Source organism: Scatophagus argus, chromosome 17 (genome assembly GCF_020382885.2).
Source record: "Scatophagus argus isolate fScaArg1 chromosome 17, fScaArg1.pri, whole genome shotgun sequence".
In the NCBI taxonomy this organism is placed as follows: Eukaryota; Metazoa; Chordata; class Actinopteri; family Scatophagidae; genus Scatophagus; species Scatophagus argus.
The window spans coordinates 12,928,975-12,944,693 of NC_058509.1; the positions used below are offsets into that span (position 1 = coordinate 12,928,975).

Sequence of the window (15,719 nt, forward strand, 5' to 3'; positions counted from 1 at the left end):
CCAAACTGTTGGAAGTTGGAAGCATAGCATTGTCCAAAACGTCTTGGTATGCTGAAGCATTAAGATTTCCCTTCACTGGAAGTAAGTCCCTGAAATACAGCCCCATAACTCATCTTAATTCAATAATAAAGAGGCGTAACTGAATCCTTTTGTCTGTATAGTGTAGCAATATTAAAAAACATTTCCAACTTTATGCATGTGAAATCAAATTCATACTCCTGTCATGTCAGTGCAATGTAAGAGCAAACATCCTCAGTCTATTAAGTAAGTACATTATCATTAGTCATCTTGACTTTGCCACCAACCACTGGTGCTTCTATGTGTTTGTATAGCTCTGCTATATATAAACATGCATGAACTGATCTGGTATGTTGCTGTGTCATAGTACATGCACACTTGTACATGTATAAATGCTGGGAGATGATCAGGTTCAATGCCAGTAGGCTCAATAACCACAAGTTCAGACAGCAAAACAGGTTTCACATTTAACTGAACTTAATGGTGGAAGCGATTCTGACATTATTGTGATTTTATTTTTACTTTTTAATTCTCTCATCTTCGATAATGAGCTTACATAATGCCAATATGCATTTTTATGGATGCCATGGCAATAATGTCTCAACGAACCGGAAAACAGAACCGAACACAGAAAAGTAACACAAGCAGAACAGAATGTGACATGTGGGCACACTGAAGAAGGGGCCTAACTGAGCAGGACAGCCTGTTCTCAGCCCCTATTGGCAGCAAGCCATGAAAAAGTCACTGGACTGTGTCTGCAATGGTGACAGACAAAAAGAGCAAATTTTCCTAAAGAAGCCGTGGAGAGTGAGAAGAGGGCAATGAGGGAATTAATGCGCTGAGCATTTTAATTTCTTATTACAGATCTTAGTGGTCCTAATTTCGGTGATCTAATGAAAACTGAATTCTTTCATGTTACATACATTAATTTGTCATAAAAGACTAACACATTAACAACAAAATAAAGGAAAAACAGAAGCAGGGTGAAAGACCTGCTGAGAAGTGACCGGAGATTTTTATTTTCTACATTCACTGGTCCTTTTAGTGGTGAGCCACAACTTCATTACAGTAACAGTTGGCCTTTGACAGTGATATTTATACAGTGTAAAATGTTCCTAAAACATAAAAATGAATTTATATAAAATGATTTCAATCAGGTTCTCAAAACTTGGCAAAGACTCAATTGAGAAGTGCAGTGTCTGAATGTAGAGCATTTCATCTACAGATAAGATCATATCTGTCTGAACATCTGCCTGTAGTGTTCCTATGCTTCTGATACACTTAACTCACACGATGGCTTACAGCAGCAGAAAGATGAAGTACAGTGAAACATTTGCCATTTCACACAGGCCTTCACATCCTCTGAAGTAAGTCACATCATTATACAACACATGCATCATTATAAAAGACTAAAATAACCTTCAACATCACTGAGAACACTGAAAACTTTTTTGCAAAAGGTTTATAAAGTATGTGTTTTAACTCCTACCGCGATTAACTTCAACAGGAGGAAAATTACTGCAAACGTTAGTTAACGTAAGTTAACTTGAGAATTAAAATAATTATTATCAATACATATTAAGATTAAATGTGCTGCAATACTACATTTTAACAGTTCTGCGTCTCCAGAAAGACACATATCGTTTCACTCTATGTCCCACACATTATCTCAATATTGACACAATTCAGCTTTTAAAACCCAATTTGCATGCATTGAAGGCCAAGGCAGGTACACATTCAGGTACTTCAGTTAACAACAGAATCCTTCATTAAAAAGAATTATTAAAAGGCTAAAAACGGAACAACTGATTTTACACTGATTTCATCAAAGCCAAAATAATTTAATTTTACACCATGCATAACTAGTGCAAATACTCGTTATTGTATCTCTGAAATGCTGTACGAAAACTGCAAAAATATGCAGAAGTTGTATGTAAGAAATAATGCTGCAATGACTGAAAATGCCTGCATGAACAAAAGTGGGGGAACAGACTTTGCTCCCTTTGTGTTTATGCTGGAGTTACTGAACACGTTCCCATTCTGTTTAACTTAAGTGAGCCAACTGTAGCTGGATTTGGCCAGGATTTTCAAGGCCTGGATATGCATTTAACTTCATTAAAACACAAAGTTATCCTGTAATTTCATTAACCAAAGCGAATCAGTCATTAAACCGTGAAGTGATGGTTTTTCAGAGAAAAGAAAACCTGAAACAGTTGTTTCACAGTGTAACCATGTTATTGTAACTAAATAACTGAAAAGTGAGCTTAACAAGTGAGGCAGTGAGCCAGTATTAGCAGCCTGTAATCATCCTATGATCAAAGTAAATGTGGTGAGGCTTTGTTGGGTTAAATTGTCCGGATGCTGGTAATAATATTTCAGCAGCATTTATCAGATTCGTGACACCAACAGTGGGTGTTTTTTTCCCCTCACAGCTCCAGGTCCAGCAACACACTGAAGACATGAAATGCCTTCTCCCATATACAGTACAAGTTTACCTTCCAACTTCTTATTCATATTGAGTGTCCTCCACATGCTCATTCAGCCCACGATCATCGAGTCCTCTCATACTTGCCCACTCTCCTCGGATCCTTGCTGGGCATGGACCAGTCATCGGCCTCTGTGGCTGTCTGATAATGCCTCAAGGCTGACTTGTTGAAAACAGGAAGTCTCTCCACTGACTCTGAGGACAAGGCCTGTGATACAGAGCACAGGGGAACTTATTAGTTTTTCCAGCACAGTTCCATATGTGCTTGATTGAAACTCCTTTAAAGACAGCAAACGTCTGCCGCCATTGACAATGCATGTATATGTGAACACAGGGAACCAGTCAGTGTGTGGAGGTAGTGCAGTTCTCACCTTCAGGTATATGACAGCTGAGGTGCCATAGCCCTCCATAGAGTAGAGCTGCAGGTCTCCCTGGAAGTACTTGGCATACAGACGAGAGATGGGCAAGCCATAACCGAAACCAGCCTGAAGGAAGAGGAAGGGGAAGGTAAAATAACAGAGATAGAGTAGCAATACAAGATGGGCCAGTTACAAAAATATTACAAGATTAAAAATCAGGAGCGGATACTATAGAGGATCCTCTTCAACTTCTCGAGTGGTTAGAATAATCTAATGTTACTGACTGTATTCCCCTTTGTAATAAGCGTATTTGCAATCATAATCAGTTGTGCGAATTGGTGAACCGCACCTCCTGCTTCAAATGCAAACGCAAGCTTGCAGTCTTCTGGCACACTGTGTACGGACACTCATCAACACAGAAGACTTGAGCAATAAAGTGCAACAGGTTCAGTCTCACCAGAGGTGCATTTCGAGAGTTGTCTACGTGGACTGGACTGGGAGCCGTGGAGTACATGTAGCTGAACAGGCGCTCGATCTTCCTCAGAGGGACTCCACCTCCTCTGTCACACATCTACAAAAAATAAAAGAGAGGCATGTTAAGATTTACAAGGGGCCTCTCTTTGTTGTTAGCACAACCTTAGAATACTCTTAACACTAGTTTCACCATGATTCCCTGTGCACAATACTCCCTTTAGTACAAAAGTTGTGGTCAGTCTTAACTCTTGGTGTCCTTGTCTACCTTGATAGTGAGGTCCTCGCTTCCGAGTGAGACTTGCACTTTGATCGGAGGCAACATTGGACTTGTCTCATGGGTCTCTACTGTAGCTCTCATGGCATTCTGACAGACAACATACAGAGTAGGTTATAAAATGAGCCAGGAGACGTGCAAGAAATAATATAAGTTTGGTTTTCTGTGTTCTTTTGGGCACTGTACCTTGAAAAGCTCAAACAGCATATGGTAGAGATGGGATGGCACGTAGACAATGTGGAGGGGCTGGCCAGGGTTTTTGGCTGTGAAAGAATGGATCACATCAATCATGTGCAAAAATGTATAACCTGGATATCTTGACTGAAAAATACCACAGTGACTGTGCAGAGTTGGTATACATATATCTATATCTATCTATCTATCTATCTATCTATCTATATATATGTATAATAGAAACACTGTTTTTTTTTGCATGACTTACCATTGACTTCTGTGATCTCGATATCAGGAGATGTCAGATAATATTGCTCACAGAGCATCTTTGAGGTCTCATAGGCATCTACACAGTGAAAAACAAAACAAAGAAAAGATCTGAGGTTACTTTTCACCTCGTGCTGACACAACACTCACCATGTTTTCTGTCAGTGAATCAGTTTATACAGTATATTCAAAGGTGAGTCTGTTTCCGCCCTGCACATTACGCTAACATGTTCCCACTTCCCATTTGGTGTATGGTCTCTAAAAATATGACACCATAAAAAGTGAAACTGTTGTAAATCTGTAAAAGCAGACACTGGTGGGACATAGATAACATATCCTGTGTGAGTGTGTAGCAGTACTGGAGCTGAGGAAGGTCATTCATTACCTTTTACTACCTCCGCAACGTCACAGCTGGGGTCAATGCTGCCAATATGTTTGGGATGGGCCGGATTCACACTTCCTTCAAAGATCAATGCTGCGGGACAAAAAGCAACAAATGCATGTGATTCAAAGAGCACAAACACATACACACAGTTCTCTGTCCACTGATCCATTTGTGAATATTAAATAAAATGTAAAATATTAAACATATACGGTTAAGTGAATCTTTTGCTGCTGGAAACACATATTGCTAACATAACCACACATGCACTCATATCCTCATGTTAGCTCCCAAACAACATGAGCACTTTGACTTTAACTTAACGTGACATGAGCTTGGAGTGTGAGCAACTGTGTTGATTAACTCACAGTCAGTCACTGAGTGATATACTGACTGTGCTGGTTCATGAGCATGCGTGTGGAGATGCGGCTCATGTAGAAGCGATCCAGGAAGTACTGGACATTCTGGTTAGTGACGGGGTCCACGCCAAAGGCCTCCTTGTACTCCACCACGCCCTGAGCCATGGTGGGCACCACGTTGTTGTGCCGATTACGGATGTTCACCAGAGTCTGTGTGAAGCTGTGGGTGAAGATGTGATGAATGTGTGTAGGTTAGCGAGTAGACCATGTTTATTAGGATATTTGCATTAGGCACACATGCCTGCTAAACATAGCAAAACTGCTATACATTCAAATAGCAACAGTGACTACAAGACCATCTTCTAACACATCAAGATATCTGCTGGCATATGGTAAAATAATATGTCAAGTTATATAGATATATCCTGATTGAGGAACAAACACAAATCATCCTCCACTTTTCATCCACCATTAGAGGAGCTATTTCAAACAAGAAAGTGTAAGCAGTCAGGTAAACCTACTGTCTGCAGAGCTGGAGTGTGGTGGCTGCCGCGGGGTTAATTATAATAGCCTTAATTCAATCACTGTAGTCTTAATGCAATCATCACAGTCTTAATTCAACCATCATAGTCTAAATTCAATCATCAATTTGAAGAAACGCCATTCAAAGAAGAGATTAATGCAATTATTACTACAAATTTGAGGAATTATTGCTGTTATTGTTATTCCTCTTTGTGTTGGAGCATACTGGATTTTGCTCAAGCGGTGCAGCATTAACTTAATGGAGCCTGCTGAGCAAGACGGTAATTAATCTTCCATCTGTGAGTCTTCAGTGGCTTTCAGGAGCTGTACAGCAAGATATGTGAACATGAACAATGTCACCACAGCTGTTTACACAACACAGGCGTTGGTAGGTCTGAGTCTGATCACAGCAGATAGAAACATTCTTAATGCCTAAGCAAGCAATAAATACATTTCTGGAAAGTGCCATTAAATGACATACCTTCTCAGGACATCCTTATCATCTGGATTCTTTTCTAAAAAATCAACAAGCTCCAACAAACTCTGTGAATACCTGGTGAATACAGAGGGACAGATATATGAAAAGAAAATACACACACTCAGCTACAACTAATGTGTTCAAAAACTGCACATTTCCACATGACTAGCATAAGACTGTCCTCTCTTTGGACAGAAGTGGTTTTTGAATCACAAACTTTGTTTATAGACCAGTAGATGAAGAAGACTAAAGTAGCACTGAGCTCGGTGAGTCACTCACTCTCTCTCTCAAGCACCGTCTTACTGTAGGAACACTGGGTGAAAGGTGAACCGCAGTGTGGCTGTGTGTCTTCTACGTGCTCAGTTTGTCCCTCAACTGACCTTCAGCTCTCAAATTGTGGCTCATATGCCACCAGGCAAACAGATGTTATATCTTGAAATAGCCCATTCTGCAGCTTGTAGCTACACAAGCTTGCCAGGAAATATCAAGGCGTCTGCCCTCTCCCCTGGTCAACAACTTTAACAAGTGATAGATCAACTCTTTCACAGGCAATCCATAGAGCTCTGCAGCAGTGGGAAGAGAAAGCAGTACAGTTCTGAAGGTGCACGGCCAAATATAGACATGAAAAGAGTGGGGCTGGGTTAATGGCTTTGTTGTTAACATTACACCAAACATGATCAACATGCCCGGGTAAAGTATGCAGTAGAATAATGTGGTTTAACATGATGCTAACTGGGCGTAGCAGTTGTGGTGGAAAAACAAACTGTGCAGAGAGAGTACCCAGAGACAGGACCAGGAGCTCTCCCACAGCTATCTTTAGCCCTTATTCTTTGTTGAACACAAATATAAACTGGAGGGAAAAGATTTGAGAATGTGGTTGAATCCAACATTAACAAGTGTTGACTGTCATGTGCGTCCAGGCTAAACAGCTGAAAACATATAACAGACCTGCACTTTGCTTGCACCCTCAGCGTTTACAGCCTTTCACTCTTTAGAACATGCACACAGTGTACCTTGAAACGGGTGTGTGGACAGAGAGTCACATATGCTGGTCTAACTCTACATGCCTGCGATTTGTGAGCATAAAAAATAAATAAATATTGCACTGGTATCTAAGTGCTCATATCATCATGACAACAGGGATCGGTCTGCACACTGACCTATCTAATTCAAACAAAGATCATAACAGCCGGAGAGCAAATGACAAAACAACAGCAATGTTTTCATCAGATCGCATCTGTAAGCAATCTGCATGCCCTGCAAAATGCATCTTTATTTCAAGAAAAATGTGAAGGAAATATGACTGGAGAGACAGGACATGGCTTAAATGTCCCAGTCCTGCTACTGCTTCAGAACTGTCCCCCTTGCTGAAACGAGAACCAGACCCCGAAGGACCCTGTATACCCTGGAAAACCTGAAAATAAAATTATCACACAGGAAGACAGTTTCTAGGTATCCTAATATTACCTTTCCTCACTCTTTAAATCTGCTGCAGTCTGTTCACAGAGTTTGGTAACAATGGCTTTTACTGCTGCAGATTATTATTATTCAAAAAGACGTGTAGTTTAGTCCTGAGATCCTACCAGCTAGTGAGGAGCTTTAGGGATGGCGTGCTGAGGAGTTTGTCAGGGAGAAAATCAATTTCCTTCATGATGTTGGCCAGTCTGACAGGAAGCTCCTGCCGTAGGAACACAAAGGAGGTCTTTTCACATGCATTGGCAGAGCCTGCAGTCACATGAGGGGCAGAGACAGAAAAAAAAAGACTGAGCAAGCATCCAACTTTGACCCCATCCTGACAAAAAGAAAACTAACAAAACAAACAACAACAAACTTCCCTTAACATTAAAATTTGGGGGAATTATGTCCATGATTCTTGGTGGACATGGACTATCCTATCTGCATTTGTGAAGTCTTTTTTTTTTTTTGCTAAGTTAGCAGAAACATGAGAGGTTCGTGCTTTTTGTATGTCAATGCAGAGATAAACCACCCACAGCTTTATGTGTGTTTCTTCTCGCCGTCACTGCACGATATAATCGTGTCCAATGATTCAAATGCTGTATAGTAAACGACACAACTAAATATCTAAGAAAATACTATAACTGCATTAACATCTGGCTGCATGTGTGTTATTACTGCGCTTATCTGTCGATTGCCTGGAGTCTGCAAAGTCAGCTGTCACCACACACAAAGAGAGTTGTGCATCTGTTAGAAAGAATTAAGTAACCGACCAAATCAATGTTACTCGATACACTTACCAAAGTCAATGAACTGTTTCATGGACAGGGGAGAGGGAGAAAACTTAGCAAACCTCTCCACTTGTTTCGGTATCCCTACCACGGAGCCGTTTTTCAGCAAGAACTGAGCAAACTTCATTGTTGCTCTCCTTTGCAGGACCCCAGCAGTGAGTCAGTGAATCGGGAACAAACTGCACTTTCTTTCCTCAGCACGGTCCAGTTTGACCGGTTTAGCTAACGTGCAAAGACACCTTTCGTTAAAATAACATCTTTAACGGTGCTGATTACGAGTTCCCCATCAATGGTTTAAACGAGCAGGCTCCTTCCATATTGTTCAATTTTTTGAATGTCCTTCAAATGCAACTTCCAACTCCGAGCGACGTGTTTTGTTGTTGGCCGGGAAGGGGGAGGGATTGACGTTGGCATCGACCAATCAGAGTCAAGAGTGCACGGGAGTTTGGAAGTGTGGGACGAGAAGTGGAAAGTAGCCTACTTCTAGTGTACTTCAGTAAATATGTACTTTGTATACTTACTTACTTATTTTTACTACAAAGATCTTGCAAAACAAAAGTCCTTTCTTTCTTTCTTTCTTTCTTTCTTTCTTTCTTTCTTTCTTTCTTTCTTTCTTTCCTCAACCAGCAGCAAAATAAATAATACATGTAAAGAAGCTGTGAGAAACATGAAATAAGGCATTCATAATTTCAGAATATGATACAGGATGAAAAAGTTCAGTCAAAAAGGTCAGAAAATTTCGGGATTCAGTTGAGACGGTGACTCCAGTAGGAGAGGTATGATAAAAGAGATGAGTTAAAAAAATAAGTCACACATGTGCCTTTCAGAGCTGGATTAGGGAGCTGAGCATCCTCGAATTATATAAACATTGCTCTAATTGGATCAAGGTAAGAATATAGGAGTGTAGCTTAAATACAAAAAACTGTATTTTGAAGGACTGCATTAGATCCGACCCCAGACTGTTAGATGTTCAGGAGGAGCAAGAACTTCACCTATGTGTGTGCATCAAGTTGAGACAGGAGAAATGCCACTGAGCAGGGAAAACATCTCCTATTGGATGAAAACGAAAGGTCATGAAGACAGACAGCCAACCAAAAGAGTTTGTGCTAAGAAAGGAAGAGAACAAGAGAGGACAGGAGGTGCAGCAGTGAGGGACATAAGAGTACACTCCCCTACTCCAATATTACCAAAATCTCTGTGTGGTCAACAATTTGATGATTTGAAGATTAGGAAAAAATTGAGACAGGAAAGTGCAGGTTTAAGGACTGTGAGTGCAGGTATTTACTGATAGATGACGTGATTGAAACAGTTCTAAAGTAGCAATTCTTTGTCACAGGCCAAACTTAAAATTTCTTAAGCATGTATGGACAGCAGTTGAGTTGTACTCCATTTTGATGGCTTTAGAATGAGTTGAACCAAATCAAACCAAAGTTTCAGCCTGTAGTGACTTATCTCTGGCCTGTCTCTGCCGGCACACTGAAACGTTGGCAATCATCCAGGCTGTGGCAACACATTTAACAAAACAAAACAAAACAAAACAAAACAAAACAAAACAAAACAAAACAAAACAAAACAAAACAAAACAAAACAAAACAAAACAAAACAAAACACTGTGGTCTTTTCAAAGGAAAAGAGCATTGTTTACAAGAAAATCTATGCAACATCTAGTGTGCTGTATAATAATAGTATCCTTTACGGCAACATCAACTACCGACGAGCTACCCGAAATACATCACTTTACATCTTTGACAGGCGATAAAAAACGACTTCGAGCTATTACGAGTTAGAGTAAGAGTTAATATGGCATAGTAAAGTCCGGAAAGTACAGACAGCCATTGTTATCAAATGTTTACTCCAATGCACTTCTCAAAATAGACACAAGATGGCGGTGTTGCAAAAGCCATGAGACGATGACGGTGCGTGTCAAAGGAGGTGGGATTTCCTCTGTCCCCTCTCAGCATCATCCTGCTCCTCCTAGGATGTGTCGGCGTGCTGTGCACCTGTTTTATGTATTATTTGGGTCATCGACCGCTGAAATGCTCTGTTTCAACCAGTGTCATCAATAGCCACACGAAAAGGTTCAAACGACCTATTCGGTGGTATCCGAGAGGCCTCGACTGATATTTTTTCTTTCGGGGTGCAGCAGTGAGACAGCATCTTTGCCGGGTGACACATCATTATCAGTGCGAGTGGTCAAGGTACGAGTGAACCAATAACATGGCATTATACGGTGATTTGCGATAAAGTACCTCTCTGTCTGTTAGCTGTTCGTCACCAAAAGTCACAGTAGTATTTATGCCAAAGCCCTAGACCCATCGATGTAGGTGCAAATGCTGGCAAATGTGTGATTAGCTAGCTGCTAATGCATGTAAGCCCTGCTAATGTCACTTAGTTAAAGGGGCTAATGTTTCTTCCTGTACCCACATTTATCTGTGGGACTTGTGTTTCGTGTAATGTTAATACCTTGTATTTGTCAAATCCCTCGTTGTATGTCATAAAATTTAACTTACGTTTGTTATTTTCCCATTCAAGCTACAAATGCCAAAAACCCTCACTGTCAGGTGTCCTCCATACATTTGCTGAGGGATGTGACACTTGCCTAATACACAGCAAATCACTGGTCAGGTTGCAGACTGCTATAAATAAGTAGCCCACCTTTCTGTGATAACTCAGAGCACTGCCATCTTCTTAAGTAAATGATCAAACTAGTATTTTCAAGAATTATTTAACCTTTGAAACTAACTGTCATCAGTTATTATGCACATTATACTCACGTTTGGAGAAACTGAGGATGTGGTTGCCTAAATATAGCTTACATTCACTGGACTAGTTCTGCAGGAACGGGGTGTCACATCAATGTGAGCATCCCTCTTGGCTTAGTATGGTCGAGTATCAATAGCTGTTTTGCCAATAACAAATCCTTGTACCTGTCACACCCAGTGCCTTTTTTGAAGAATTACTGAAGGCTACTGGATAAAACTTTACTCCCCCACAGCGTATCATGTAACGATGAAACCAGAGCAAATTGTGACAGTGCCATACTTAGCTCATTTCTGTTCGATCCTCTCCCTGCCTCGAAGCCTCATAGCGCACCATGTCGGACAAAAGCGACCTAAAAGCTGAGCTGGAGCGCAAAAAGCAGCGCCTCGCCCAAATCAGGGAGGAGAAAAAGAGGAAGGAGGAGGAGAGGAAGAAGAAAGAGGTAAGGAAAAAAGTGAGTAAATTCACACAACTGGCACTCATACTGTATGGCACTCTAGTGTGTATTTGTGTGTTCGATTGCTTTTTGTCAGGCCATGACACATAAAAGGCTGAGGTTGTGTGTGTCCGTGCGTACAAACATCTATGTGTGTGCAGAAGGTTGGTGTTGAAATTTTTGATCAAAATGTGCATGCACATGCATGATTTAACTTAACTCATGATTGGTAAGCTGACAGCTGTCTGTGTTTCCCCGAGCAGTCAGAGACCCAGCAGAAGAGAGAGATGACCCCTGAGGATTCAGACTTAGACCGTAAACGCAGGGAGACTGAGGCCCTGCTGCAGAGTATTGGCATCTCACCGGAGCCTCCTCTGGGTACGTAATACTCTTACACCCTCAGCAATGAATGAATCCTCAAATGGTCTTTCACTGTTTTGCCACCCACAGTAAAACTTGCCTAAATGGTTTATAAATTACACCCAACTTCATAAGTTACAGCCAAAATCCTCTGAGAAGTTCTTTAGTGGTTAGATGAAACTCTGCATACAGCAGACCTATGATGCACACAGCTGCTTATTCAGATTATATTGTGCTGACAAATTTCCTGCTTAGCTACCTGATAATGAAATAATCAGGTAGCTAAAGGTCAACACGTCCCTCAATGGAAATAAAGAAGTGCAAAAGTGTACCTTTGAGCAATTCTGTGGATACAATCATGGACTGATGTCCAAAATTCCTGTACTGTGCGACAATACCAGAGAACATAAGTTAACCCACCCTTGTCAGGTCACTTCCATCACCCAAGGTCACTTTTAAGGTTAACACTGTACAGTTTTGAGCGTGTTCAGTGCATTTTGTTAATAAATTGAAGTAACTACAAATATTTAGTTACATAGGATGTTGACTCATTTACCTAGAGATCTAATTGCAAAGCTTCATGACCCCTACCTGTGCGTTGTTGAAGGATTTAAGGTAAGGTAAGGTGTGCAAAGGTAACCGAGCAGGACAGTACCCCTCAGCACCCATTCTTTTAATACTGTTTCTACTCTGACAAATAATTTATTAAAAGTAATGTGATTATTTTAAACTCTCCCACATAAACTTGTAAAAGTGTGCTGCTGGAAAAATATCTCCGTTTTAGCTGTGCACAAACCTGACAGATTACTGCAGGTTGAATCCCCCGGGAGTCTGGCACTTCCAGCAAGTGTTTGGAAGCACTGTTCTCCTCTAGTGGTCTGAAATTGTCACAACACCCTCAACACCTCAAAACTGGGCCACTGCTGTGGCTGTTATCAAGTTATTTATAATGCATCTCTAAATGAAGCTGATTACAAATAAATATAAAATCAGCAATGCATTTGATGCCCTGCCTTTCCTCTCTTTTCTTTTAATCTTTTTATTTGGCCATCATTTGTGTTACTACTTGCTTTTCATCTTGATTTTTTTTTGAGCAGACCATTCTTTGCAGCCTTTAATGGTAGACTCATGTTATTTTCATTATTTAGTCCCGACCCCTGTGTCCCCCTCCAAATCAGTGAGCACACCCAGTGAGACGGGTAGCCAGGATTCAGCTGATGGAGGAACAGCAAGCAGGTAGCACAAAATCACACACTTCACATCAAAGTTCAGCATTGGAACATTTTCTTCATTCATTTCTCTCTTTCTTTAACACTTTTCTTAGACTTGAGTACAGAAATATTCTTTTGAAATCCCAAAGCTTTACAATTTCAACCGCACAACAATTTCACATTCTTAAATAAAACTAAAAGAAATGCTGGATGCTATTGTGAAAGAGATGTCACAGTGGGACATTTTGTACTAGAAGATTTTGCTCACTTCTACCAGTCATGCTTTTTGAGAATATGCCTGTACAGTGTATGTGGTGCTCGTGTCTTAAACCTGAAGAAAATCATGTGACCTAAAAACAACGATAATGTGAAGTTGCTTTGGGATGTGTATATTTCTGGATTCTTCTGACATATATTCTGTCTTTTTTTTTTGTCAATGGCACAACAGGTTTAGGTAAGGATAAATGTGAGGCAAGTGGTGAGCTTGTGGTGTGTTGTTAGGGTTTGAATGTGGTATCTTGTCACTTGGTGTCTGGCGTTTCGATGACCACTGCACAGCTTGTTGGTTCTCGTAACTAGTCCAGAGAAGTTAAGTTTGAGCTCAAGGTAAGTGTCCGTTGGTTGGTAGTCTGAAAATACTGAGTGAGCAGCCTAATGAGCCAGTTGATGAAAATATTTTTGAGTATGGAGCATTAACATTACATTTGCTGAAAAGACATGTAGCTGATTTGAGCACAAGTGACAAAATGTAAGATTTCTAGTTTTTGTCGCTGTTTTTGTAGGGGTGTATTCACAGTGCTAACTAGCTCATGTGTCATACATGCTCCTGCCACTGCAGCATGTATTTATTTGCTTATATATCCACAACACACCAGATGACGGAGCAACCATTCCTCTCCTACGCTCTGGTGAATTAAACTTGCAGTTGAGAAGAGAGTGGTCATCAAGCGCTTTCCATTTGCTTTTTAATGGCAGCTGACTGTGGAAGTCGGTGTGTGAATGATGCCCTCAGGGGTCATTAGTGATGTGTTGGTCTGGTATGGCCAGGGGTGGAATTGGGGATGAATAATGTGTGAGAACTCAGTCTAGCAGCAATAAATTCTCTTATACTGTATGAAACTCTTCATTTCTTTTTAGCTTTTACCAATTGGATTTTACAAATTGGTGAGTTAGTGACTGGAATGAAATTTTTTTTTCCCCCCCAAATCCACCCTGGATGATGGCATGCCATTTTGAGCTTCTCCATTTGTGGCTGTGTATGTGTGTGTCCCTTCTTAGGTCAGGTTTCTCTAAAAACAAGTCCCAAGCACAGAGCTCAAGGTAAGCATTTTCACATCAAACCCAGGAACCCCCACCCTCCCCCCTTGTGAACACAGAGAGCCACCCACAGTGTTGTCAGTGGTCTTAGCAATGTGTTCCCATCATGGTTTACAAGATCAAAACGGCATAGTGCCCCTCTTGCCTTCATTGCTCTGCTCTCCCCTGTTGACTTCCTGTATGAAGCCCCACTGTCTCCCTTAATACCAGCTCGAAAGATTTCTGCTCGCATGAGCTGAGCCACAGAAGTCATTTCAGCCTTCACAGAGTTGACAATCTGCTGCTTAAAGTGTCTTCGCTGTTACTGTAAAACAGCCGGTCTGTCAGACTAAAGAAATGCCTTGCCACTCTCACCTGGCACTGTGTGGCACAAGCTGAAGGTCTAATGGGTGTGTTCAGTGGCCCTAAAAGGTATCATCAAAAAGTGTAGTGGTATTGGAAACATTCTCCTTTCACAGCTGGTAGATTTCAACCGAGTTGTCATAGAACTCGCTAGGTTTCACTTGCTGTTTGATTTCCCTGTGACTCCTACCTCCCTAATGTAAAGCAGATTATATCTGCTGAAGAACCTGAATGAGCTCAGCAATGTCCTTATGGTTTGTCCAATTCATTGTTCATGCATGCCAAGTAAATTGTCATGTATGTTGAGCAAGCTAAATCCTTCAAAATTTCTTTTGATTTGATTTTCATATGCTGAATGTTATCACATGAATATACTGTATGTACATATATTGTATGTTGTGCTGTAGGAATTGTGGGAAATCATGTATCATTTGGCACAAATTTGTCCATGAAACATCAACACAGGGAATGCCACACAAAATTAAAAAACTGATTATACATGTTGCTAAAATTGGATGTTTTAGACAGTTAAAAATGCAAATGAAGATTTCTGCAGTGCTTTCCTGCATTTAAAAAAAAATGTCCATAAATGTATCTGTATTTGTAGATTCTTGTAGGTCTGTTCTAAGATTAGGAGCAAGGATCTTTAAATAAATATGAAATAGATTATATAGAACATATTAAAATATAATGAAATATAATGTCTCCCTAATGTATAGCCCTCCCTTGCTATATTCACTTATCTAAACATTTCTCCATTAAGAGTGCCTGCATGAAATTCGATAGGAATCCCTGTGTTAAGCTAAATTAAGCTCTAGATAAGTGTTCTGTGGGTGGGTGAGAGAGTGTGTGCATACATGTGGGCTAGTGTGTGTGTGTTTGTTGTCATGTGTCTGATTCTAAACATGCCTGTTCTCTCTTGCCCCCCCTGTTGGTGACCCCAGGACGCTGCAGTGGGACACAGACCCCTCTGTGCTGCAGCTGCAGGCTGATTCTGAGCTCGGGTATGTCTTTCTTCTGTCATCTTGTTCAGTGTCTGACAAAGAACACGTATTGCAATACATCTTATTTGGTATTGTAAATATTAATTAAAGTGAGTACTAATTAAAAGTCCCTTTAAAGCATCACTTTAATGATGCACTTCTTTGAATATTGAGCTACATGTTATTCATCGCTTTAAACTTTGAAACACATGTGAATATATTGTACTGTATGGAGGACAGTGTGCACAGGATCTTTGCTAATAGGAACATCT

General features: G+C 40.6%; 2 protein-coding genes across 13 annotated transcripts in view; one reads left to right on the forward strand and one right to left on the reverse strand.

Annotated features, from left to right (window-relative positions):
* Positions 1-997: 997 nt before the first annotated feature.
* Positions 998-8,400, reverse strand: pdk4 (pyruvate dehydrogenase kinase, isozyme 4). Of its 2 annotated transcripts, XM_046416824.1 has the most exons (11): positions 8,048-8,399; positions 7,376-7,517; positions 5,796-5,867; positions 4,828-5,012; positions 4,437-4,526; positions 4,053-4,130; positions 3,797-3,873; positions 3,602-3,700; positions 3,320-3,433; positions 2,875-2,988; positions 998-2,711 (listed from the first exon to the last, which is right to left on the reverse strand). In XM_046416824.1, the coding sequence occupies exons 1-11, from the start codon at positions 8,163-8,165 to the stop codon at positions 2,568-2,570; spliced, it is 1,233 nt and encodes a 410-aa protein (XP_046272780.1). In that variant the 5' UTR covers positions 8,166-8,399; the 3' UTR covers positions 998-2,567. The 2 variants fall into 2 exon arrangements, 1 of the variants encoding a protein (XP_046272780.1); XR_006845798.1 differs by lacking the exons at positions 998-2,711; positions 2,875-2,988; positions 3,320-3,433; positions 3,602-3,700; positions 3,797-3,873 and having other exon boundaries at positions 4,113-4,130; positions 4,802-5,012; positions 8,048-8,400.
* A 1,557-nt stretch (positions 8,401-9,957) lies between these two features.
* LOC124074151 (cytoplasmic dynein 1 intermediate chain 1) overlaps positions 9,958-15,719 on the forward strand; it is a 48,699-nt gene continuing 42,937 nt past the window's right edge. Inside the window, exons 1-6 of one of the 11 annotated variants that reach the window (XM_046416788.1) lie at positions 9,958-10,236; positions 11,119-11,252; positions 11,498-11,612; positions 12,743-12,832; positions 14,080-14,125; positions 15,409-15,468. In XM_046416788.1, the coding sequence (XP_046272744.1) occupies positions 11,133-11,252; positions 11,498-11,612; positions 12,743-12,832; positions 14,080-14,125; positions 15,409-15,468 (431 nt within the window). In that variant the 5' untranslated portion in view covers positions 9,958-10,236; positions 11,119-11,132. Of the gene's footprint in view, positions 10,237-11,118; positions 11,253-11,497; positions 11,613-12,742; positions 12,833-13,253; positions 13,260-14,079; positions 14,126-14,492; positions 14,534-15,408; positions 15,469-15,719 lie in introns of those variants that run through there. The other 10 variants (XM_046416780.1, XM_046416779.1, XM_046416783.1 and 7 more) reach the window with 10 other exon arrangements.